The 24,422-nt window shown below is 41.4% G+C and overlaps 1 protein-coding gene across 1 annotated transcript in view; it reads left to right on the forward strand.

Moving 5' to 3' along the window:
* Positions 1–6,324: 6,324 nt before the first annotated feature.
* Positions 6,325–24,422, forward strand: part of ABCB7 (ATP binding cassette subfamily B member 7) — a 43,356-nt gene continuing 25,258 nt past the window's right edge. The window contains exons 1-4 of the mRNA XM_035541756.2: positions 6,325–6,507; positions 15,193–15,270; positions 16,874–16,960; positions 22,780–22,899. Of these exons, the coding sequence (XP_035397649.1) occupies positions 6,340–6,507; positions 15,193–15,270; positions 16,874–16,960; positions 22,780–22,899 (453 nt within the window). The 5' untranslated portion in view covers positions 6,325–6,339. The remainder of the gene's footprint in view (positions 6,508–15,192; positions 15,271–16,873; positions 16,961–22,779; positions 22,900–24,422) is intronic.

The raw sequence follows: 24,422 nt of genomic DNA on the forward strand, positions 1-24,422 counted from the left end.
GAAAATCCATTTTTGTGCTTCAGTCTGTGTAGTGAGGTTAACAGAAACATATTTTTAAGAAGAAAGCCTAAAAGACACTTTTGTAATGAAATCATACATTTCAGTATATAGTTCATTTACACTCGTTATTTGTCTGCAAAATGTAATTCGCACTGCACCTCAAATGTGTGTGTAGCTGCTCTGCCCTTAAAGGTAAGGTCTTAGGAATAATAGGAGTTAATATTTTTCAAGAAATAAGTGTAACAGTAACTATCTCCAAATCAGGACTGCGCCTTTCAACACATTATATTTGTCAAAACTAATTTTATATCAGTCTGAGGGAAGGTTTCTCTTTTCTTCCCCTCACAAACTTGTCCTATTTTCCCTTTTTTTCTCAGATTTCTTCCCATTAATTTTCTCTTAATATACTTCAGTGAAGCACTCCCCTCTTTGTGTTCTTTACCTTCTCATATTGTTGATTACAAATTACGACTGAGTAGGATATTGTCACTTTTCTATAACCTCTAGCCTGACTTCTGGTTTCAGTTTGATTTCCACAACTCTGGGGACACTTTCATTTAGTCTGATGCATGCTGTAAGTGGAATCGTCAATGTTCCCATTTGAAATACAGGTGTCAGTCTCCCCTTGGCATGTGGATTATTTAGCATTCAGTGTTGATTCCGTCCATTTTATAGGACCATTTAATAATTACACATCTTAGCTCAAGAAATAGTCTTTATGAAATTGTGTCCCGCTTTATTACAGCTGGAAGAAATAAGTACTTGTCAATATAAGTGAAGTTCATTCCAATGTTGTAATTGTATTAAACACCTTTAAAGAGGAAAAAATATCTGAAACCTGTTTTATTATTTAGACTTTATTAAAGGTTTTAAATTCTAACTGCCATTTGTTAACAGTTCCCTGTACATAACTGAGAGAGTGTAGCTGACTCCAGTGTTTTGATTGTAAGCCATAAGCTTAACCACTGCACTTGTGCATATTCACGATTCTGATATTTTATATGTAAATCTCAGGATTTCACCACCACGCGTATTCCACTTCAAGTACTTCTCTGCCGTAGTGCAAATCTCCTGCGAGCGTAGCCTTGACGGATTTTTACAGATAGTTTTATTCCACTTACATGGCTAAGACATTTCATGTACGTGTGCCAAGCTGTCAAAGCTGCAAGGATCTAAATGAGGCCAGAGCTGCCACCCTTAGGAAACAGAGAACTCAGAGATTTGAGGGCATAATGCAAGAGAGCTTTAATATCCTGCTGCAGTGTAGTTTAGGTTTCTTTTTATTGAGGGACTGGAATGCTTAAAGAATGGCCACACATCAGAAGTAACTGGAAGTTTTGAGGTTTCTCCAGGGCGAACCTGAACAAAGAGCAAAAGTGTGTCAGTTTAAGACTGCAAAACTGAAAGATGGTCAGGCATATGACGAAAGGTGCATCTTTTGTCTGAAAGAATAAGTCCACTCATTATTAGTGCAATAGTTCATTATACAAAATTGCTAGAGCAGTCCAGTTGTAAATAATGAGTTATACCCTCTGCAGTTTCACTAATTCTCAATTGGTTCAAATTTGCTGTGATCCCTCAGTGTGCAGGCACCATCTCAATTGCCTTGCTGAATGCTAATGAGCTTCCACTGAATTTAATCACAGAGAGACATCTCTTCCACATCAACACCTATTACCAGCTCCAAAACTGCTTTGTGAAGCTTCATAGAGATGTGCCCATAGTGTTGTAGCTGCCTGTAAGAGTTGGAAGTTGCACCAGGCACTGTGCAATAAGACGGACTTGAGGACCATCATATTGTGCCCATACCTGGGAACCACCTTACTGTTTACCAAATACATTGAAACCATCCCTAAGGCAATATGAAGAGAAGGTAAAAATGAAGGAAGAAACTGCATATGGAAGTCCATATATTAACAACACAGTTCCTATATTTAGAGGCAGGCAGGAAGCAATATATTAAGAACATGCTTTTATCTAGCTATGCTTTAGATCAGCTCTGAGCTTTTCTCTGCTTCCTCCAGCTATCCAGATGACAGATGGTGTCATAGCTTTGTGGCTGAGATCCATAAGTGAAATGCTTGTCCTGGGTTTAGCTTTCACCAAAAGGGTATCTTCAGTTGGGACATATGTATCCAAGCTGTCCCCAGCTTTTCTTTCAGACCTTTCCTTCCCAAGAATTTCCCATGATTCGTAACTTTGGATTCTTAACTTGTTTTAACACTCCCCTTAGGGTTTAATGCACCTTAATACTATCTTTAGAAATGCTTTTCTCCTTGGATGCAGTAAGCTGGAGCTATCTTCTGCCTGTACAATAAATGGGATTTCTTAATTGTTCTTCTGGTATGTCAGCAGAAAGAAGTCGCAACCCTATAGCCTACCTATTAGCGATATTTCCACCATTTGGATTCATTCTTCACACAGTGAAACTCTTTTCATATAAGCACGCATATTGCCAACTCTGCTTTTTCCAAGACTATAAATAAGCATGTGGCTTGTTACTATTTCTTGATCAGGATTAAACACAGTCATAATCAAACACGTCCAGGATGAGAATGAGCTTATAAGGAATGATATCAACTTTGGCTTTGAGGATTCTGGGATAACAACAGGTGCTTCAGAAGGTCTGAATCAATATACCTGTGAGAATCATCTGAACCAATTTTATAGCTTCTTATAAAACCTTGTTTTATTGCAGTTCATTCCCTCACTGTATTTCACAGTTCGCATCCATCTGCAAATGTCATTTTTCGTCCATTCTGACTATATTTCCCCTCCTGTTCATCTATTTTGAAATAAATAAATTAATTCTGGTTTATTGCTTCTGAAATGCCTAGATTTTTATGAGGTATATAATACTTCCACAGTGGAGTTTTTGTGGGTCTGCACTATGCCCTGATGTATGATTCTTGCAGGAAAAACCTAAGTACTCACTTATGTGAGTACTTATTTATTAGCCAGATGATGCTTTCAAAGTGTTGAGAAAACATTAACAAATTAGTCTTCATGCCAACACCCAGTATGTCAGCGGTGTCTTCATTTGTTTTATCTTCAGTGTGCTGTTAGGGATACTGAGACATCCCTGATATAGCTGTACAGCATGTTAGGGTATAGTGAAAGTGTTCTCAAGACCTGGTTTGCTGTCTACACCATTCATGGAAAGACTGGTGGCCATACTACAGAGTATACACAAGTACACCTCTCAGATTAGTGTGATATTAGTTTGCAGCAGTATTTTAGCATTTATTATTTTAGAATTTTAATATTAGCAACATAATATTTTATGGTGCTTTGGGAAGTAGTGTAGAAAAACTTCAGCCATTCTATTCACAAATCTCCTCTGTGGTGAGTTATTACCATTCTTGTAGCTTCTATTTCTTCTACCGAGCTTTTTCTGTCATTTATTCTGACTGCAAACTCTGGACCAGGCATCGATTTTTGTCTGAGTTATACAAGGAAATCTTCTGCTTCTATAGCTAAATCTACGAAAAAAAACACATGCATATTTTTTTCATAGCAAGCTACTTTGAACAATTTAAGTGTATAAAAACTCTTCAGTTAGCTTTCTGCATCTACATCATGAGTTTTGTTATCCTGGTTAGATTACTTTGAGATGTTTCCCATCACTAAAGTATATGGCCTCTTCTTTCTGTCTCTCTCAGGGTTTGTGCAGTGAGTGCCTTGTGCAGATAGAAGTAGTCATTACTGGTTTCAGAGAATCAGAGTTGGAAGACCAGAACTGGTAAAAACAGTAAAACAGTAGGGGGAGGAAATCAAAACTAACAGCCTTGGAGAGTCGTAAAATGAGGAAGAGGAGGTAAAGGCAAAAAAACATGCAGGGAAAATACTTTCAAATATGTTAAGTACCTTACTAGCCTTAAAAGTAGAGAAAAAAAATGCATTACCACATAAAATGGAAGTTATAAATCTGCAGGTTTAGTTCATAAAAATAGAATATTAAAAATATTAATTATACAGTTTTCTATCAAGTAATATACTCATCTTATATGTATAGCTAGTTACATACGTTTATATATATGCCAGATTTTTCAGTTCAGATTGCCTTCTCACATCTTAGCCATTTTAATTCTAAATATCATAAATGAGGGGCTATTGACTATCACATTATGTGTTTGGTTTTTTTGCCTGTCACATTTCCATTATGACAATTATTTGACAGATAGTTATCTTTAACTTTCCTATATTTAATTTGATCCTTTTACTTCCAGTACTCCTTCCTTGTATCGTCAATAATTTCTCATCCTCTTAAACATTTACGGCATGGGATATTAGTCTACTGTCAGTTATCTGTAAGCCAAGCTGAAAGTATTTAGCACTTTTAATCTCTTTTTGAAAATGAATCTCCTCTTCACCAGTCTTCTGGTGTTTTCTTTTTTTTGTGTGTGTGTTTTATTTATTTATTTATTTATTTATTTTTAGCGTTAAGTGAATAATAGAACTTCATTTTCAGTATTAAGTCACAAGACTGAACTTTCCCATTCGTGTTATATGAGAGGAGTAAGGTAGACCCGGGGAACTATAGGCCTGTTAGTTTGACCTCAGTGCCAGGGAAGCTCATGGAGCAGATTAACTTGAGGGTCATCACGCGGCACTTACAGGGCAACCAGGCGATCAGGCCCAGTCAGCATGGGTTTATGAAAGGCAGGTCCTGCTTGACGAACCTGATCTCCTTCTATGACAAAGTGACACGCTTAGTGGATGAGGGAAAGGCTGTGGATGTGGTCTACCTTGACTTCAGTAAGGCTTTTGATACCGTTTCCCACAACATTCTCCTCAAGAAACTGGCTGCTCGTGGCTTGGACTGGCGTACGCTTCGCTGGGTTAAAAACTGGCTGGATGGCCGGGCCCAAAGGGTTGTGGTGAATGGAGCCAAATCCAGTTGGAGGCCGGTCACTAGCGGAGTCCCGCAGGGCTCAGTACTGGGGCCAGTCCTCTTTAGTATCTTTATTGATGATCTGGATGAGGGGATCGAGTGCACCCTCAGTAAGTTTGCAGACGACACCAAGTTAGGTGCGTGTGTCGATCTGCTTGAGGGTAGGAAGGCTCTGCAGGAGGATCTGGATAGGCTGGACCGATGGGCTGAGGCCAACTGTATGAAGTTGAGCAAGGCCAAGTGCCGGGTCCTGCACCTGGGGCACAACAACCCCAAGCAGAGCTACAGGCTGGGAGATGAGTGGTTGGAAAGCTGCCTGGCCGAGAAGGACCTGGAAGTACTGGTTGATAGTCGGCTGAATATGAGCCAGCAGTGTGCTCAGGTGGCCAAGAAGGCCAACAGCATCCTGGCTTGCATAAGAAACAGTGTGGCCAGCAGGTCTAGGGAGGTGATTGTCCCCCTGTACTCGGCTCTGGTGAGGCCGCACCTCGAGTACTGTGTTCAGTTTTGGGCCCCTCGCTACAAGAAGGACATGGAGGTGCTCGAGAGAGTCCAGAGAAGGGCAACGAAGCTGGTGAGGGGTCTGGAGAACAAGTCTTACGAGGGGCGGCTGAGGGAGCTGGGGTTGTTCAGCCTGGAGAAGGGGAGGCTCAGGGGTAACCTTATCGCTCTCTACAGGTACCTGAAAGGAGGCTGTAGCGAGGTGGGGGTTGGTCTGTTCTCCCACGTGCCTGGTGGCAAGACGAGGGGGAATGGGCTGAAGTTGCGGCAGGGGAGGTTTAGGTTGGATATTAGGAAGAACTTCTTTACCGAAAGGGTTGTTGGGCATTGGAATGGGCTGCCCAGGGAAGTGGTTGAGTCACCATCCCTGGAGGTCTTTAAGAGACTTTTAGATGTTGCACTTAGTGATATGGTTTAGTGGAGGCCTTGTTAGTGTTAGGTCAGAGGATGGACTCGGTGATCTTGGAGGTCTCTTCCAACCTAGACAATTCTGTGATTGTGTGATTCTGTGAGTGTGTATGTTTCTTATGCAATTAGTGCCTGCTTGAGAACTTTAAAACTATATTAGACAAAACCTAGTGCTGGGCTGTGCTGAAGGAAGCACGAATTGAATGACCAAATGCAGGTTTTCCATCTATTTTAGTGTCTCGTGGAACGTATGTAACATGTTTTATAAATGACTCTGTATAGCATCTGTAGCCTGCTGTTCTCTCCTCGTTTCCATTTAGCTAAGTACAATAATAAGTTATCTCGTTGTGAGGTTTAACAACGATTTGTGAGGCCATTCCCCGCAGGAGCCACGTTTGTGCCCAACCTGTCCCGGCGCCCTTCACAGCGCCAGGCCGGAGCAGGCCGCGCGTTGCCATGGCGACCCGCCCCTCCCTCCTCCCCCTCCCCTCGGTCCTCCACCGCCCCACAAGCCCTTGCGCTCCCTCCCGCCCAAGATGGCGCTGCTAGGCGCCGCGCCGAGCCTGGTGGCGGCCGCCTGCCGCCGGCGGCGCCTGCTCCTCGCCCTCGCCTTGCTGCGGCCTCCGTCCGCTGCCGCCTGCTCGCACGGCTGGGCGGAGGGGAGAGGGCGGCAGCGGGCCCGGGGAGCCCCGGGGAGCGGCGAGGTGCGTGGGGAAGGCGGGCGGTGGGGGGCCGGGGGGGGCGCTGAGGGGCTGAGGGGCGCTGAGGGGCTGAGGGGGGCGCTGAGGGGTTATAGGGGGCTGAGGGGGAAGGTGAGGGCGCCGGTGTGGGGCTGAGGAGGACACCGAGAGGCTGTGGGGGGCTCTGAAGGAGGTGGCGAGGTGGTCCTGGGTGGGTTTTGGCATCAGGCTGGGAGTCTGCTGCTGTGCTCCTGTCTGACCGGGGGTTCTGCGTCCCTGGGGGCTTGGGTCGGGTTTTTGTGGACAGGCACTCAGGAAGTTCGTGGGTGGGTGGGCTGTGTTGGAGAGGGCTGTGCTGACAGCTGATTTTGCCCGTACGTAGAGGAAGGAAGGACCCCGAGGGTGCTGTTAAACTTCTTCTGGCCTTTTGGGATGCATCTGCATAACGTGTCCCAGTGCTGTTCTTCGGCACCTGAACTGCCCTGAACCATGTGGAATTGCTGTGTGTTTGAGAAGCTGCAGGTTCCCCTGCCTGGCTTTTGACTTAGCTGCACAGTGTGCGTTTGGGCCTTAAAGTAAGGGTTGTGTTAGCCACTTCTCAGCATTGATTCTTCTGGGCCATCCTGATCTGTCTGGGCTGAGGGTTAGTGACTGACCACTTTTCAGAGCAAAGTCTTTAGAGGGACTGCATCTTTTGGCTTTGTTGTTAGACCTGCCCGTTAACCCATTCTTCTTGTGGTAGTAGAAAACTAGACTTCCATCGTAGAAAAGATTGTTCGAGTATTGTGGCTGGTAGAGTCTTATAATCAGAGCTGAGTTATTGTGCTTTCTTTTGTCTTTCTTACCTAATTGGGTTTCACAGAGCGGTCTGGATATTGGGCAGCAGGTTTTTTGGGACTGCCAGCAGCTGATCATGCTGGGACATACCTGGTCCCCAGCCCACACTCCTCCTTGCTGTTAGATCCCGAGAGCCTCCAGCTGTGGAAGGGCTTCCTTCCTCCAGCTGACTTCCTAAAGCTTTGTGTTTTACTGCCTCTCCTTGACAGATGTTGTGCAGCTTGCCTGTTTGAGATCAGCTGTTCCCATGCTAAGCCTCTTTGCGTAGGGAAGTTGCTGGTAATGTTGAATTGGAAACGTAAAGTGTTGCTTTTGAGTTTTACATTGGTGTTGTGGTCAGCTACCTTTTAAAGTAGTTTCAGCATTTAAACCTGGGACTACAAGATCCACGGAGGAAGTCGTTTCGTAGTTAACTGCTCATTTGCAGATGATGGAATGCACGCAGTTTGAGTTCATGTGCTTTTTTTTCCCCTTTTCTATATTTTTGAGCAGTCGACTCTGTGTTATCCCCCTTTTTCCTTTCTTATCTCCATCTGTTCGTCAACGTGGGAACAGCATTACTGCCCACACGCTTCTAATAGTATAAATTTAAAAACGTAAAGCAGTCTGTAGCTTGCTACCAGCACAGGAAATAGGTTAAATCTGAGCATCAGATCATCCTCTGAATCTAAACAATTTCCATCCTCTTTGTTTGGACCTTAATAGTAACTTCCTGAGTGAAAGCGTGGCTCTGTTGTGCTAGTACCAGTAAAAACACGCCGTCTTTTGTGCTGCAGTGCCAGAGTGTTTGACTACACGTGTTTGACTGTATTGTTGCATTAAAAATTGCCACAGTCGTCTGTGGATGTTATAAATTCATGCTCTAGACGACCAGTTGTAACTGCTGTACAAACCAGAATTCTTGCTGTCAGCAGCAGAAGGCTGTAACGTGTTCCAGTGAATGATTTTTTTTGGTTACAAGTAGAGAATTGAGTGCATGTCTCAAACTGAATGGGTCCAGCTTTCACTAATTTATTTGCATTTTTCAAATGGAGAGAAGGAAGTGTATCTCAAAGATTGTACGAATGAACTTTCCATAAACTCTCAGCTATTATTTCTATTTGATAATAACATCAAGCCTTTTTTTCTTCTTCCAAGTGTACTGCTCTTTATGACTGGCTTTTCATCGTCACTTGTCTTAATTGCCCCTGACAGGCAGAATTCTGTCACGGGCGACAATCAAGTTCCTGTTACTTGGAAGAAGAGATGAGCAGGACTGAAGTAGTAAATTGTTAGGGCTTTTAGTATTGAAACTCATGGAAGACAAGAAGCTGAGAGTTGAAGGTGATGTAGACCAAGTATTTTATTTCAAATGTCTAGTGAATAACCAACAATGTAAGCGTGGTGATACATATATTTATTTTAATCCTATTTTCCTTTTGAATATTTTCATGTGAAAATGTCAGTTTCTCCTAAGAAATGTTGATTTGCACTGGGTTTTCTGAATGAGGAAGCTCAGGCTATATCTGCAGTGTATTGATGCATTCAGCTATTTGACCTTTGCGTTTCTGTGTTAAAACGTGGTAAATTAGGCATTTATTTATTTATTTTTTCTTTTTAATACACAGTCTGGTGATTAATTTTTTACTTTGCTTCTGCATCAAGCTCTATTGGGGTGCCCACTGAAGCTCTATTGGGGTGCTCTTTGTGCCCCATTATGACAAAAAGGCAGCACATTTTGTGTGGTGTGCAATCCAGATCGATTTGTTTGATCATTATCTAGCAGGAGGCTCCAGCTGCGTGCTCTAGAGTTCTAGATTATGATGCCCTTCAACACGTGGCGGCTAGCTGGCAACGCTTCTTAACCTTTTATTAATCTGCTGACAAAGGAAGATGCGCTGTCCTGTGATCCCATTTTTTTTTTCTTTTTCAGCGAGTTCTGTTGGTGCAGGCATGGAATTTCTTGAGGTGACTGCCAAAAGTTGGCTGTGAGCTTGAACAGGTTGTAGGTCAGAGCAAAAAGCCATTGGCTTTTATCAATGAGGGAATTCAGCATGTAAAAACTTCTGGGAGCAAGTCAATGCATCCTGTGAGAGTACCAGCTATTTAATTGTTTTGCTGTGTTTAGACCCTAATGATAACTGTAAGTCTTTTTAATGGGCTTGTTCTGAAAGCTTTCCTATTATTAAAAACTGAAAGAACCAGAGCTTTAATTTTTTGCATTTGAAACAACTTAAGTTTGTTTGCTGTGATCTTAAGCTGCATGTTTCACAGTCACTTGGGTTTAAGGCTTAATGAAAGCAATGGATACAGCATGTGTTCTTGTGAACATCTCCAGGCTGCTGCGTGACGACAGCCTCGGTTAGCGTAGGGACGTTTTTATGGCCACTTACAATTTACTCTCTTTAGTTACTGCGGCGTTACTTAAAGATTTTACTGTAGTTTGGGGCTTTTGTAATTATAATCATGCATACTGGAGTAACAGCAAAGAAAGCAAGAGATGCTCAGCACATTCTTCTGGTTTTTATTCAGTTGTTTCCATTACACGCCTTGTTTTATGTTCTTTAGTGTGTGCAAGAGCTCTTGTGTGACATTTATTGCTCTGTTCCAGGGATCAGGCATGGATTAGATCTTGCGCTAGCTGATTGAGTAGAACAGAGGGCAGTAAGTGTGGGAAAAAATGCTCGTGATCCAGCCTCTTAATATCCCATGAGAGGGAAGACTGGCAGGACCCAGCCACCTGTGGGATTCTGATGTCTGGCTTTAATGACACATCGTCCCCCAAACGTTCCTAAATACCACGTGTTTTACTAGGAAGGAGCACCTGCTGTGGGGCAGTTACACCAGCAGCGCAGTGCTTTTCAGTGCCGCAGTGAAATCACTTTTTGTGAGTAAAACAAACCGTACGGCCGCAGTTCTGCCTTTATTGGTATAACTACACAAATAGCAGAGGGCTGTGGCAGCACAGCCGTGTTCGTCAAGGTTTGTGCCTTTCACAGCTCAGACTGGTAAACACTGTAGACGTGGCGTTAACTCGTGAGAAAAATGATTAAAGGCAGGGAAAAGTTCTGGAGAAATAGGATCATAAAGAAAAGTTAACCGTTCTTTTTAAGAATGGTAGAATTAAAACACTTCAGCATCATCTGATCATGTTTCTACTCTACTTTGCATCCATCTGATGTGTGTTTTTTGTTTTCCTTTTAAGAGCCAGACAGCATTAAGTATTTTCTGTGGCACTTACTGCAATGAGATTGAAGCATAGTGGAGCTGTTTGGATGCTGTAGTGTTACAGATGATAATCCATGTCTTTCTCCCCTCACACGTGCATTTTTCAGTGGTTTGATGAGCTTTGCTTTTCTGAGGAGTAAGACGTGTAACATTTGTATCCTGGAGAGGAAACTAGCTGCATTTATGGAAGGGTACAACGGGTATTGTAAAAACTGTGGAACTGTGATCAGATTCCGTTTCTTGATGTTGAGATCAGTTTGTATTTCCATAAACATAGCTCCTTCACTTCACCCTGCCCCAGTGGGCAGGGGTTCATTGTGTCAAAGCTCATTGTGAATTTAGGATCTCTGCTGGATAGTGATGGAGAAGATGGCTGTATCAGGTGCAGTCTGCCCTTCGAGCTTTGGGGAGTAACCAGACGTGACTCTCGTGTCTTTTAGGAAGCTTTATGGTATCTTTGCTTTTTTTTTTGTGTTGGTGTTTTTTATAGTTTGGTTTGCCTGCATCCAAAATAAAAGCAATGGGAAATTATATTTAAATAAAGCTTAAATGGGGGAAAAGAGCATTTCACTGGAAAGGCCCAACAGTATTCAAATAAGGATAATTATTTTACTATGAATCTGCATAAGTCATACAGAAATAAGAAATACATCGAGAGCTTGCTTTCAGCGATGACTTCAGCAGTTATAAAAAGCAGGACTTTTTAAGTTATTGTGAAGTGTAACGGCAAAAGGTAGAACAGACCTCTTCTTTTTTTTCCTTGCATTATCTTGGCCTTCCAGCTGCCACATGGTGTGTGATAAAGCACGTTCTTGTGCATAAGTTAATAATATCCCTTGCTCTGGAAGTAGTTGTAAGAGAAGCTTCAGGTACTTCGGTTAAATTTACTAATTTATGTGCAGCCTGCTCTGTCTTGTAAAATTATACTGCTGCTCATTGTCTGAATGTCATTTCACATGTCTGTGTGTGTTGCTAAATTCACTTCTCTAGATGTTCTGGTAGTGTAGCTGACCAGTTTGATGTACAGCAAGTATTACTCAACTGTCTCCATCCTCTGTTGAGCGGGGTGCATATCATAGTTAAAATATATATATAGCAAGACCAGAAATTAATTTTCAGTAGCCTCGGCTTTGTTATAAGACCTTTTTACTAGTCTCTTTACTCATAGATATATGCCTAGTAACACTGAGTAGTTGAAATTCATTGTATTTTCAAATTCCCTTTATAGGGGAAATATTGCTGCTGAGCAGATCAACAGTCCCATATTTCTACCCATAAAAGCATCAGACATCTAATTATACTGAGAATTGTTGCAAGGAAGGCTGTATAATGAAGCAGAGTAGATGGAAATATGGGAACTGGATCCAAAATTCGTCTGGGGAGTGTTGGGGGGCACGGGGTGAGCAGCACTCGCTGTAGTGGAAGTTGCTGTGGTGTTCCTTGGGCTGCACAGGGTGGTGCTGGGCGGGTTTTCCTTTCTGCCACTGGGGTGGGCTTCACAAGAAGAACCTGAATGTGAGTGTATATTAGTCAGATGATGTTATGGGGAAACTTCAGGTATTTTTTGTGATGCTCTTGGTTTCATTTGTTCTGGATTTGTCTACAGAGCACCTGCATGTGGTTAAACATAACTCCAGTGAAGGTTATATTGCTTGGTTTGGTGCAGATTTGTAAGGGCAGTGTATTCTGCCTGCCAGGATATTTTCACCTATTTTCACCTTTCACCAATGCTACATTGTGTGCTACACAGAGAAGCTTCTAAGTGTGGACTTGACCTTGTGCAAATGTGTTTAATCCCTGTTGTTGAAATACTATTGACACAAACTACTACCAACAGTCATGACACTTCAGCAATGTGACTTTCATGTGCAATCAGCACTAGACATCTGTTTCATCCTTGAGAGTACGTAGGTTCATCCGAAAATACATTAGAAGAACGTAACAGTGCAGAGTGAGCCCTTCAGAAGTTAGGAAATGCCAGAATTAATGTTCCCCGAGGAGTTCCTTCAATTCTGAAATAAACAGGACTCAGGCTGCAGCAAAGGAGCCCACTAGTGCTTTGTTCTGCTGCAGTAAGGTCCGAGTAGGGCTCTCCTAGAGCCCAGCTCTGTTGGGAAGGAGCTGTAGTGAGGGACGGTGGAGTCCTAGGTCTGCTTGTGGGGTGTGTGGAGTGCGGCGGTCCTGCTCCTGTGGGTGTTTCTCTGGTCGTGCTGTGATGGCTGGAAGCCTTACCAGTGCAGTGAGCTGCTCGCCTCGTCGGAGTTTAATTCCTGGTTTCTTTGCTGGGACTTGGTTTTTAACAGGAGCTTGGGAGAAGAGGGAAACCTCCAGTCTTCCAGGCGCAAGACCAACAATAAAATCTTCAGTTTCCCTGTGTAGCTTGTGCAAATCATGTGTCCTTTTCGCTATGTCCATCTCTTAGCCCTGTGAGGGTTTGTAGGTTCAGTCAACGAAATAGGCTGTCTAATGCAGTAATTGAGCCTGGGTCTGTGGGTGTTTCAATTGAACTTGTTTCTGGGATTTTTCTCTTGTACTTCAGTCAGGAGGAGATATGTGGGTTTTGCCAAAGGATTTAAGTTATTAGTAAAACATTTTTGTTGTGTCCTATGAGTACGTTCTTGAAGAACAGTACATAGTTTCTTTCCGATAACTGTTGGAGCATTGGTTGTCTGCTCTCATGTGCTAGGAATACACAACAAAAACAAATACATTCTGAGTTAGATACCTGCACTTCAACCTTTATAATACTTAAGATCAATATATTCTTGTTCTTGCGAAGCCGAGCAGGAGGGAATGACACTGCCCAGGAGAGGTTCCAGCTGTGTTGTCTTGGGAGAAGCCAAAGCATTGAGCAGTTGGTTCGTCAGACCCGAAACCTCTTTGGCATGATGTCTCAGCAGTCTTTTATCAGTGTCACGTGCTTGAAGTGTAAACGTTGGCGTAAAGGCACCGAGGATTTCAGCATGCTGCACGCTCCTCTGTAGGAGGCAGGAGCTGAATAACTGTGCTGAGCCTCTCGCCCCGGACCACAGTTCCATGATAAATTGTAGGTTGTTGTAGTTTGGTCTCTGCCTGTGGCTGGTGAGGCAGTTGGAGCTGTAGTGACATAATTGCCTCCCCTGAATTAGGGAGTGCCGCTGCTTTTGTGCTGGTTGTACAGCTTAATTTACTGTTAGACTCTGGGTTGTTCCCAGATGCCACTGTAGTGGTTGCTGCAAGGAATTCTTAATCCTCTTCTTGCGTTGGTGGGAGCTTTTATCCAAAGTAACTGTGCCTTCATAACAGATTAATTTGCAGTAACTTGGGATGTAACGAGGCCTCTTGGAAGTCCTTGTCCCTTTCCATTATATTTTTTGTTTATGAAGCTGTCACCATTCATACAGAGAGTGCATTAATTTAGATGGAATCCACCCTGTTGACATAAAACTGAAGCTGTGAGGTTATCTGCGAGGAGCTGCACCTCCTTAATTCAGCTGAGGTCTTGGCGGCATCGGGACAGCTGACCCGGGCCAGTGCACTCTATTAAACGTGCAGTATGTAGTGCTGACGTTTACTCTTCCTCTGCCTGTGTTGTCCCATAACTGGAGCGTTTGAAATGAGCATGTCCTAAGTGGTGACTTCTGGGGGAACTGTCTTCATTTTCTGAAAAATGAATTATGGTGTGCGGCTTAGGACAAGAGCAAAGGAATATCTTAAGGCAAGGTATAAAATACGTGGCGGTGCTGCTGTTTGTCAAGGTTAAAAATATCCTTCTTTGTGATCACGGTGTTTTTGTTATTTTTAACACCTTTTGGACATTTGTCCTGTGCCTTGGGGTGATGAGCGGTTCTTTTGCTATTTTGCTCCATGTTCGTGCTCACGCTACACAATACTGGAACAGGGCAGTAAAAGATTAAATATTGAATGTGTCAAGGATGTGGAGCCATCACTGTAACTGAAAGAGAGGCCCCTGGTTTGCCATTGGGGAAGCACTGCCAGCTAGCCCACCTAGGGAAGATAAATGCACCTTAGACACTGTTAGAGAAAACGAATTGCTTTTGATGTGCCATGTAAAGCATGCAATAGTTGGTGCCTCGCAGAACGCCCATTAAAGATGCATTGATGGGTATGTGGGTGTTGGTGTCTTGTATCCTGCCTGCCTGACGCTCACAGACAGCCGTGGTGCACTCTCTGATGGTCCTGATGCCTGCCGGCGAGGAGCTGCAGCTTTGATTAGCCTCGTGGTCTGCCAGGCAGGCGGGGTACCGGCTGAGCTGGGAGGGATGGGAAGTGGCAGAACCTATGAGCGTAAGAATAACAATTCATTATGAAAAATAGAACAAAAGGATATTTGAAAGAAATCAGAAGACAACCTGGGAGAAGATAAAGATGAGCAGGAAAACTTTGGGGGTTTTGTGATACAAAAAATTGATGTCTGGTGGCACTGGGGCTTTAGGGAAGGGAAAGGTTCATTGTCATTTAGCATTTTTAATGGTTGAATGTGATATAGTTTACGCCTGCACCCCACCAGTTTTCCTTTTTGGTGGTCAGTTGTCAAAAAACAAAGCCGTCTGCCTTGTTCCCATGTTATGCTTGTTTACATAAATTGGATGAATATTCTCTGCACGTGAGCTGCATGTTCTGCATTGTTCCATTTTCCACCTTTTTCTCCTTTTTATTCTGTAGATTTTACCAATCTGCAAGCAAAGATCATGGCAGAGTCTGGTGGGAGGTTATTCAAGACCGTTATTAGAGGCATCAGAGGTAGGTAGAAATTTTTCTTCCTGGTTTTTGTGGGGGGAGGGAAAATCAAGCTCTTGGAGCATCTTTCATTTTTTTCCCCCTTTTTATTTCACTCTTTACAACATTGAAGTACAGCAAGTTAAATGACAAGTTATGTTTCTCACTCTAGAAAAGGAGTGAATTTTGCTTAGAAGACTCAGACTTTTATATACCCCTCAAGAAGGCTTTTTGAATCTCTAAAAACTAGTGATGATACAGTCAATTATAAAGAAGAGTTCTTATCAATGCAGAAAATTTACATTTTTATGTAAGTTCATGGTGCCAGACATAGAAAGTACCAATTTGTAGAAAGCTGTGAGTTTTCCTTGAGTACATAGGGTTTTATTGCTTCAAAATGCTGTTTAGGTTGGGAAATACCAAGAAACTTTACAAATTTATTCTCATCATTCTGAGTGACAGGTTGTCAGGCTCTTATTCCTATGAAGTCTGCTTGCCTTAATACTAATGTAAACATAGGGAGAATTTATTTTTTACTGTTCATGGACTCATCATGACTTATTTCTAACTAGTACCCTTGGCTTGAATGAAACTATAATGTATGTCTTTTTTATTACTATTATTAAAAAAAAAACATTTATGAGTGGACTTAAGCTAACCACTTATGAATGAACTTAAGCTAAAATCTTTTGAGAGTCATTGAGTCTGTGTGAAATTAACACTGATGATATTCTTTAATATATGGAAAGCGAAATTTTGCCGTGGGAAACTCTGAGCTCTTTTGGTTTTATATCTGATGGTTTGATAAAGAGCTTTTACATAACTTTTACTGAAATGGAAGTGGAAAATGTAGCAAAACCTTTAAACAAAATGCAGGCACTTTTGAAGAGCTTTGATGCACCCATTGTTTGTGGCAGGTGAATTGAAATTGCACTTGAATGAGTAATAGTGAATTGTTATTTTTGGTCCATCTACCTGAATCGATAAATTCCAAATTTTGTCCATATTTATTTAGCAGAAGATCTTGCTCACGTGGTAAGTCAAGTGAGTACTTGTTTTTAAAAATCAGGTTCTTCTCCTGACTGCTCCAGTACATGCTGTTCTGGATTGCAGCGGGGGCTCTGGGGTGGGTAAACGTGTGTCTGTCATACCGTGCCAGTAAGCCTTTCGCATCCCAACGGGAAAGGGAAGTGTGAAGCAGGTTTGTTTATTTTGACCTCCCCCAGTGAAGTTATATTTTCTATGTGGAAAGAGGATTATTGCTTAAGTGTGTCCCATTTTATTTATTAACACATCCGAGTACAGTTATCTTCCAAAACTTTAATTTCTTTTTATTGTTTCCTTATTCTGCTTTTCAGTTGTAGGTGTCCTTTTAACTTAAATATTTAAAGCTCTGTTGTCTTTACCTCCTGGATGCTTGGAAGATTCTCTTCGCTATAATGCTAGATGTACAGTCCTTCTCTTATTATTGTTTCCATAAGCAAGGCAAGGTTTTTGAGGTGATATCTTTTATTAATGCAAGCTGATACAGTTGGAGGGTAAGAAGAACCAGTAGTTCTTCTTTCTGTTGGCTTTTAAATGCGTGTTTCCTGAGGTTCTTGCAAATTAACTTTTCTTTTTCACACAGATCTTCCCAAGGTTGCAACTGATAGAGAAGAGAATGTGTTGGCATGGTCATGCAGGTGGAGGGCTTCACACAGATCCAAAGGAAGGGGTAAGAAATCTCTTAATTAGTATTGCTTTTATATTAAAAAAAAAAAAAAAAAGCCAAAGACCCCACATAGCAATTTTTGAAAACCTGTTGGTAGATAAGTGAATGCTGTAGCACAGCAGATTCTCTTTACCTGTTAATGTAAGCTTACTAGCTCTTAGATTACCAAACATTTACAATAACTGTTCAAGTTCCTCAGTTTTATTAAAACACAATGCTGCTGTCACACACTGCTTTGTAACTTGCGTGCATTATGTTAATGATTTTTTCATGGAAAGTATGTTCCATTGTTACTTAATGTGCTCTGATACTTGCCTGCGACTTGGCATTCAGAATAGCAGAAATTAGCTTGTGGGTGCAAGTTGGTGCGTTAGTTGGTGAAATTGCACTTGAGGAGGGGGGAAAAAACTAATTCAAGTGTGCCTGTATTTTTACTTTGATTTAATGCTGATGCAGCCGATACACTCGACTGAATTTACATTCAGGAAGCGCATGCGCTAAAATAGTGATGATAGGTATGTAAGGAGAGAAGCCGATCTTTTATTAAACCAAACTATTAAAGGTAGAAAAGAAGCGGGCTTTTGGTTAAAACAACATGGTGTAAACTTTGCGCTATTAAAATTACAAAATCAAAGAGCTGGGGTTATATAACTCTCCATTTTTTCACTTGCTGTGCTTTTCTCACTCGCACCTTCTTCAGGTGCTTTGTGTATTGCGGAACAGTGCCACGTGGGGAGTAGAACTCGGCCAATCTTCGGTGGGATCTTCCTTGGACTAGCACAGGCTGCGTTGATGACAAACTGAGGTCTCAGTGCAAATCCCAGGTGTTTCAGGCTGGTTCATTCCTGCTCACCTGCTCTGACACTCTGCTCCTCACAGCCTAACAGAGCTGACCATCCTTTGTCCTGTAACTGTAAAGGAGAGGGGCACTGCACCTAGGATTTCCTCTTAAATCTTGGTCTGAGAGTTATCCCTTCATTTAATCCAAACCCATTTATGCTACAGGCAGAAGTCAGGAGAGACATTACTCAGATGTAATGCTTTTGTAGTAAGGGGGAAATGCATAATATTAAATGCAGCCAGATTGTTTCAGCAGGCATCTGTGATCTTTTCTGCCTAAGGTGCAGGGAAGCAGGAGAGTCAGACATCTTCAGCTGGTGCTATTACTGGTCCTGCATGTAGCAGTAACTTCAGGGTAATTTTAGGACCCTCATTGCAACACATATAGGCTCTGTCAAATACTTCCTAGGCAAAACAGACTTAAAAGCTAGCAAGCTATTCATCACCCTACTTACCCTAATTGTATATGTTATCAAATACAATTACTATGGATTATATTTTTCCTCTAAATGGAAGGGGGGCATTATCCCCTGTGTTGCCACTCATCTGTTGGGCTTAATTATTGTTGTGGTTTTTCCTGTTACAATTTCTGTTCCCATGGGTATGTTGATCAGCTGAATGTTGTCTGTTTGCTGTCAAAACCTCATCTTTTCACCTGTCTGTGGAAAAGATCCTTTTTATATACAAAGAACGAACTCGCACTCATATGCTGCAGCTGCAAATCACAGACTGACCTGTCTTCAAAAAAAGCTACAGGGTCTTTACTCTTCCTTTAAAACCCTGCTCACTGAAATGCCACTTGCCACTGAGACACGTGCGTGAGGAGAGGAAAACAGAGTGACAGTGGATGCAGAAGCTGAGGTTCTTGGCAAAAGTGAAGGAAATCTGATGGTACAAGTGCAGTTCTTCCATGTATGCACTGGCACTTAGTGCTCAGAAGTACTGGCACTCACATTACCACAAGAACTTTTTCCCCTGCAATTACGCTTTTAGGAAAGCTGTAGGTGATACACATCAGCAATATTACACCTGTATCTCTCTTCCATTTTTTTTGACAAACCATTCTGTTTGTTTTGGAAAGTGATTTTGGCCTGATGTTTTAAATTCCTCCTCCTGTAGCAGCTCCAGGGGAGACAGAACTGAATGTGAAGGTTGAACAAAGAGTGTGAAGGGCAGTAGGTGTTACCTTCATCTGGCAAGGAGCTGGAAGAGAAGATTACACATCTGTTTTGTTACAGAATAATTTTTACGTGCAACAGTGGCCTATGTGCTGGAGACTGAAACTGAAAACAGTAATGTTCTTTTACCATCTTCAATTTCTTTTTTGTGTGTTAGACTTCTGTAAACAGAATAGACAGGAATAGAAGCGGTGGTGTCTGTCTGGTTGCTAAGCACTCGTACATTACTTTCTTATGGAAACACTGATAGTCATGATAGAGTGCTGATAATTAGCCTGCCCCTACCACCATTTCACCTGGTTGCTATTTGCTTTGCTAGTCACTGCTTGCCCTCCTTGGAGGGATGGCTAGTACTAAGTAGTGTTTTTTTTTTCCTCAGATTTTGGAAGAAAAATTCAGGCCCTAGTCTGACACATACTTAAGCTGATCTGGCAGCCCCAAAAAGAATCCTACTTCACCCTGGAGTTTTGCTGTGACTGTATGGTCTGGCAGTGAACTAGTGAGAACTGATTCAGCTGAAAAGTAACTTGTCCAAAGGGGAGAGAGCAGTGTGTGTGTGCCCCCCCAGTAACAACAGCAACTTCTGCTGGTTCACTCAAAGCATGTTGCATACCCTGGACTGAAACAATCTTTACGAAAATAAATCATGTTCTGCGTTCTCAGCCATACTTTGTCTCGTGCTACTGAATTTGCAGAATTATCTGACTCTTCCATGAGCGGAAACCCTGCAGCAAACACCGAAGAGTTTCCTTCCAGTTTCATAAACTGAATCAGCTCATCAAGGTGTTTCATGAGCTCCAGAGGTGGTGTGAGAAATGGGCTGGGGCTGTGCAGGTCAGTGCTGCAGAGAGGTGGAGAAGCAGAGGAGGAAGCAAGCTGTTAGTGGTTCGCAGAATTACCTCGTGCAGGTGTGAGACAGCTTGTGCTGCCGCAATACAGAGGATGATACAGCTTCGTGAGTGAGTACACAGGGAGCCAGGACAGGGTCTTTTTTCTTTATCAGCGATGACAGCTTAAATGCAAGTCAAACTACCACTTTTCGTCCATCATGCTGCTGATAGATCATCCTCCCAGTGCAAACTTTATCCATAAAGTCACAGGGCCAGCCCAGTAAATGCTTTGCAATACTCAGTAATCTTGGAGATTGTGGACAGGAATGATTACTTCTTTTTTCCTTTTTTTTTTTCCTTTTTAAACGTATTTTAGAAGGTTCAGAATCTGGAATGGGTAGGGACAGGAAGAGTCTGCGCTTGTTCTTTTGCCTTCAGTATTCCATAGTGTTTTAAAAACATGCTGTGTTAAAAAGGAGGGTGGAAAAAAGGCTTTTCTTTGCTACCTGCTATAGTATAAATCTAATACTTTTCCTTCCATTTCTTTGGAAATAAGCCTTTGGAAGAAAATATAAAACATATCACTGCTACTTAAAAGGTTAAAATTACTTACTTTTGACCTTTTTATATACGACAGAAATCAAAAAATGACCTGAGTCCATTAAATAGATTGCTTATTTTAATTCTTAATCTTATTACTTGCATAGTTAAACAATTTTCAATTTTCGACTTGTGTTTCTGTACAACAGGAACATTTATTTCATGGTAAACTTTGATGTAATGTGTGTGCATTTTGCATCTCCTTTGATATTTCTTCTTGTCCCTTTGCAAGGCCTTTGGCAAATGACTGGCTGCCTTCGGACTTTTTTTTCTGAACGGATTTACTTCTGTCGCTGTTCAGAGCCATGCAGAAACTGAAATGGATTCCTTGTTTGCCGTCAACGTACTTTTTATTTTTAATAGCTTTTCTATACAAAGTCCAGCTATCCGGTAGCAACATATAATTAGAACTACTCTGGTTGTGCGAGTATCTTTTGTGTTCGTGTGATACCATTTCTTTTACCTTCCTTTTTAGTCTGTAAGAGGTGATCAAAGATATTTCCCAAATGTTTGAAATGCTATTCATGCATATCCTTAGCTCAAGTGGAAAGGGTTGTGTGTGTGCTGCAGCAGATAGCTCCATCTCCTCAGACAGAGGAGACAACAGAAATAATTTTGCAGCCTCTGTTCACTTAAAAATCTTCAATATATCCATTTTTAAGTCATTTGAAATGTGCTTATACTTTGCAATGCTCAAATATGTTTTTGGTTGTTGACAATATTCAATGTCTTCTGTTGGTTTTCTTTGAAGTGATGACTAGGCACTATGTGATGAATTTTCCAGTGCTTTTAAACGCTTACATTTGTAGGATTGGCTTCACAGGTTGCCTTAGCAATCATACCTCTTCACAGAGCTCTCCTTTCTCATTCACACTAGACTTTAAGAGAGAATTTTTATTCTAATTGGTTTTATTCTGAAAATTGAGGCATGAGAATGTAAAATATACAAACTAGTGAGGGAAGCATTAAAATACATTGTAAAATGCCCCCTTTCCACCTACTTCTGTAATGAAAAGTCATCTTAAAGTGTGGACCGAATTTTCTTTCCTCTTCCTTCCCAGTTACAAAATAATGCCTGAAATAGAGAGATTAGCTGCTACTTGCTGCCCTCCCTCCAGCTTTAGATAACCTTCATGTCTTTGAAGTTAACCCCAGGTTATCCAACAAAAAAAACAAGAAGTTTTTGGTACTCTGTGCTTTTATTCTTGATTGGCTAGCTTTGTTTAGGCTTCAGCTGCCGTCATCAGCTTTGGAGTTTAGTGGAATATATATAAAGTGTAAGTGATACATCAAACTATAAAATAACCTCTCTATGGAGGAAAAAAAAAAAAAGGTATTTCTGAAGACTTGGTTCATCTGAATGGTGGTGGTCTTTAGAAGGATATTTGAGGTTTGGAGAATAGAAATCATGAAGATTTTATATTAAAAAAAAAAAGACATATCCAGTTACATTAATGTGTGGCCATGTATATCTTAAAAGCCTGGTAAAGGCTGATTACCCAAATTCAAGGGCTGTTCTGTTAAACAAAGTGGTGACATTTGCAGATGAGTGAAAGCAACTGGAGTAGTTCTTCTGCTGGTAGTCCTGCCTTCGTTGGGCACCCATTGAAGGACTACCCTTTGTGCTCCTGAAAACGAGTTCTAGATGATGTGGGAAAAAATAGAGAATGTTTCTAATTTCACTGCCAAGGTGAAAGGATGACCAAAACCTGTACAAATGGTTGTTGGAAATGCTTAAATGAATAGTAATGCAAGCAATTAATCTGATCTCAAATTTACATACAGTTCAATTTGTGTATCAGCATAAGTGTTTAGTTTGAGGTTCATACAAGTTCCTGTAGTGCTAGTGATTTTTCTTTAAGTACTGCATTTTATTGTGACTCACTGAATGTTCTCCAGACTACTTTGTCGACCTTTCAGACTTCTTTCTTGCCTTATGCTTTTTGTTAATTTTTTTGCTTGTTTTCCCTCTGGTTGTTTCTGTGCTGTATTAAATCAGTTTCTGAAGAAGTAATACCAAGCCCTTGCATCCTGTATAGGAATCTTGGGAAGATAAAAAGAAGGATCAGTTTATTTGTTTTGTGAACAATTTCAGCTGGTTTATTGTCTTTCTCTGTTTTCCATTTGTTATACTTGCGCTCTTGAGGACACGTGAGTTAAGAACAATTCATCTATTTTAACGGTATCCTGGTTATAAACCTAAAAAAAATTACGGTTCAAAATATTAATATGTTGTCCTAGGCTCAAACACGGAGAACTGTCTGCCTGTCAAAATACAAAAGCTACACAAATGTATAAAATTCATTCTTAATTGTACTGTTGTTTTGCTTCTGGGATCTCTTTATAATGCGATACCTTTGTTCTTTTTCAATAGCTGAAGGAGATAGATGCCAAAAAGATTGTCAGAGCAATGTTGTCTTACGTGTGGCCCAAAGACAGACCAGACCTGCGAGCCAGAGTAGCCATATCTCTGGGTTTCTTGGCAAGTGCAAAGGTAAGAACAGATACTTCCTGGCATTGTAATACTCATGCTCTTGCTTGTAACAGAATTAGTGTTTGTTAGCTCTCAAAAGGACATAAGCATACAGAAGCTTTCTGCAGATCAATGGAGGTTATAATTCAAATTTTGTGCAATCCTTGTAGAAATAATTTAGAAGAGCAAATGTTAACTTTGTGCAAAAAATGTTTTGCTTTTGGAAAAAAAAATATTTGATTAAAAAATATTGGGAGTAAATTTTGTAAGTGTCATTGAAACATATGGCTCAACTGTCTTTCCTCTGTATGGCAATTTTTACCATGGCTAATATTAGTATCTTGCTGGGATAAGCTAAAGTAGGTGCTACTTAGCAATGAGTTCTAGCACTTAAGGAAGTACAACGAAACTAGCTTATCAGTTTTCAGCAATATTGCCGTGTTATGAAAAGAAAGCGAAGAAACACTCTGTTATCACCTACATGGCTGAAGTTTACTTGGAAGAGAAATGTGCTTATTTATTTGAGCTGATGAGGAAGAGCCAATCTTTTGGTGTACAGCTCTTTCTCGCAGAGGCAATCTATCAGGTGGTAGCTGGTACTGTCTCCAGTAGATATTTGTGTTTGTGCTGCTGCTGCTGTTCAGGAAGTTGCTGATAATGCAGTTGACAACATGTACAAACATGCAATATTCTGCAAGTAAAATTCCACCTTTTTTTGTATGCCTGTACAAAATATTACAGTGATGCTTTTGATTGCAATTGAAACCTATCTGGGAAGCTATCTGCTCAAAATGCAGATGCTCAGAGTGTTTTGCTTTACGTGCCATGTGGTTACCCTCATGGTACTATTTAACTTGATTATATGGTTGGTTCGTTGGTGTTTTGTGGTCTACTTTCAAGTACACCCCACTTACCAGATGTATATGAAAATTTGCTTAACTGAGTTTTTTTTAAAGCCTCTTACTAGTATTACAGATAGTAATCTGAAGGCAGCTTTGAAAGAAGCTTGCAGTATTTTTTCTCTCCTCTTAGCCCCACTCTCCTAATTAGTAGGGTTATTTGAATGTGACAGCGAATGTGAATCCAGAATCTGATCCTGCATGTGGCACCACTGTACCTTGCTTTTAGGAAATCTAGTAATGTTCCAGGCAGCTTTTTGGGTGCAAATGAAAATCGATGGCCAGGATGCATGACTCTTGCAGATAGCTTTCTATTAGGGGCTCCTGTTAAGCATCCGTCTGTACCAGGGTGTGCTAATACACAGTGTCACCTGAGACCTCCAGAGAAACCTGGTTTGCTTGAGGGGTGGCATGGGATTCCCCCTCTTGATTGTTTTAATGAATCCTGCTTTCTCACATAGTCTGAGACATTAATAATGTTGCTAAAGCTTATTTCACTGCAGTAAGTAACTTCCTTTGTGGCAGTGGTGGCACTTTTTATTCTCAGTCACAGAAGTCTCTTTGTAGGTACTTAGCACCCAGTAGTCAGCCAGTTAAGGTTTTCTGTTTCTTCAGATTTGGAAATAATTGTTCTGTGGAGTTTCT

Source organism: Cygnus atratus, chromosome 13, assembly GCF_013377495.2.
Source record: "Cygnus atratus isolate AKBS03 ecotype Queensland, Australia chromosome 13, CAtr_DNAZoo_HiC_assembly, whole genome shotgun sequence".
Classification (NCBI taxonomy): Eukaryota; Metazoa; Chordata; class Aves; order Anseriformes; family Anatidae; genus Cygnus; species Cygnus atratus.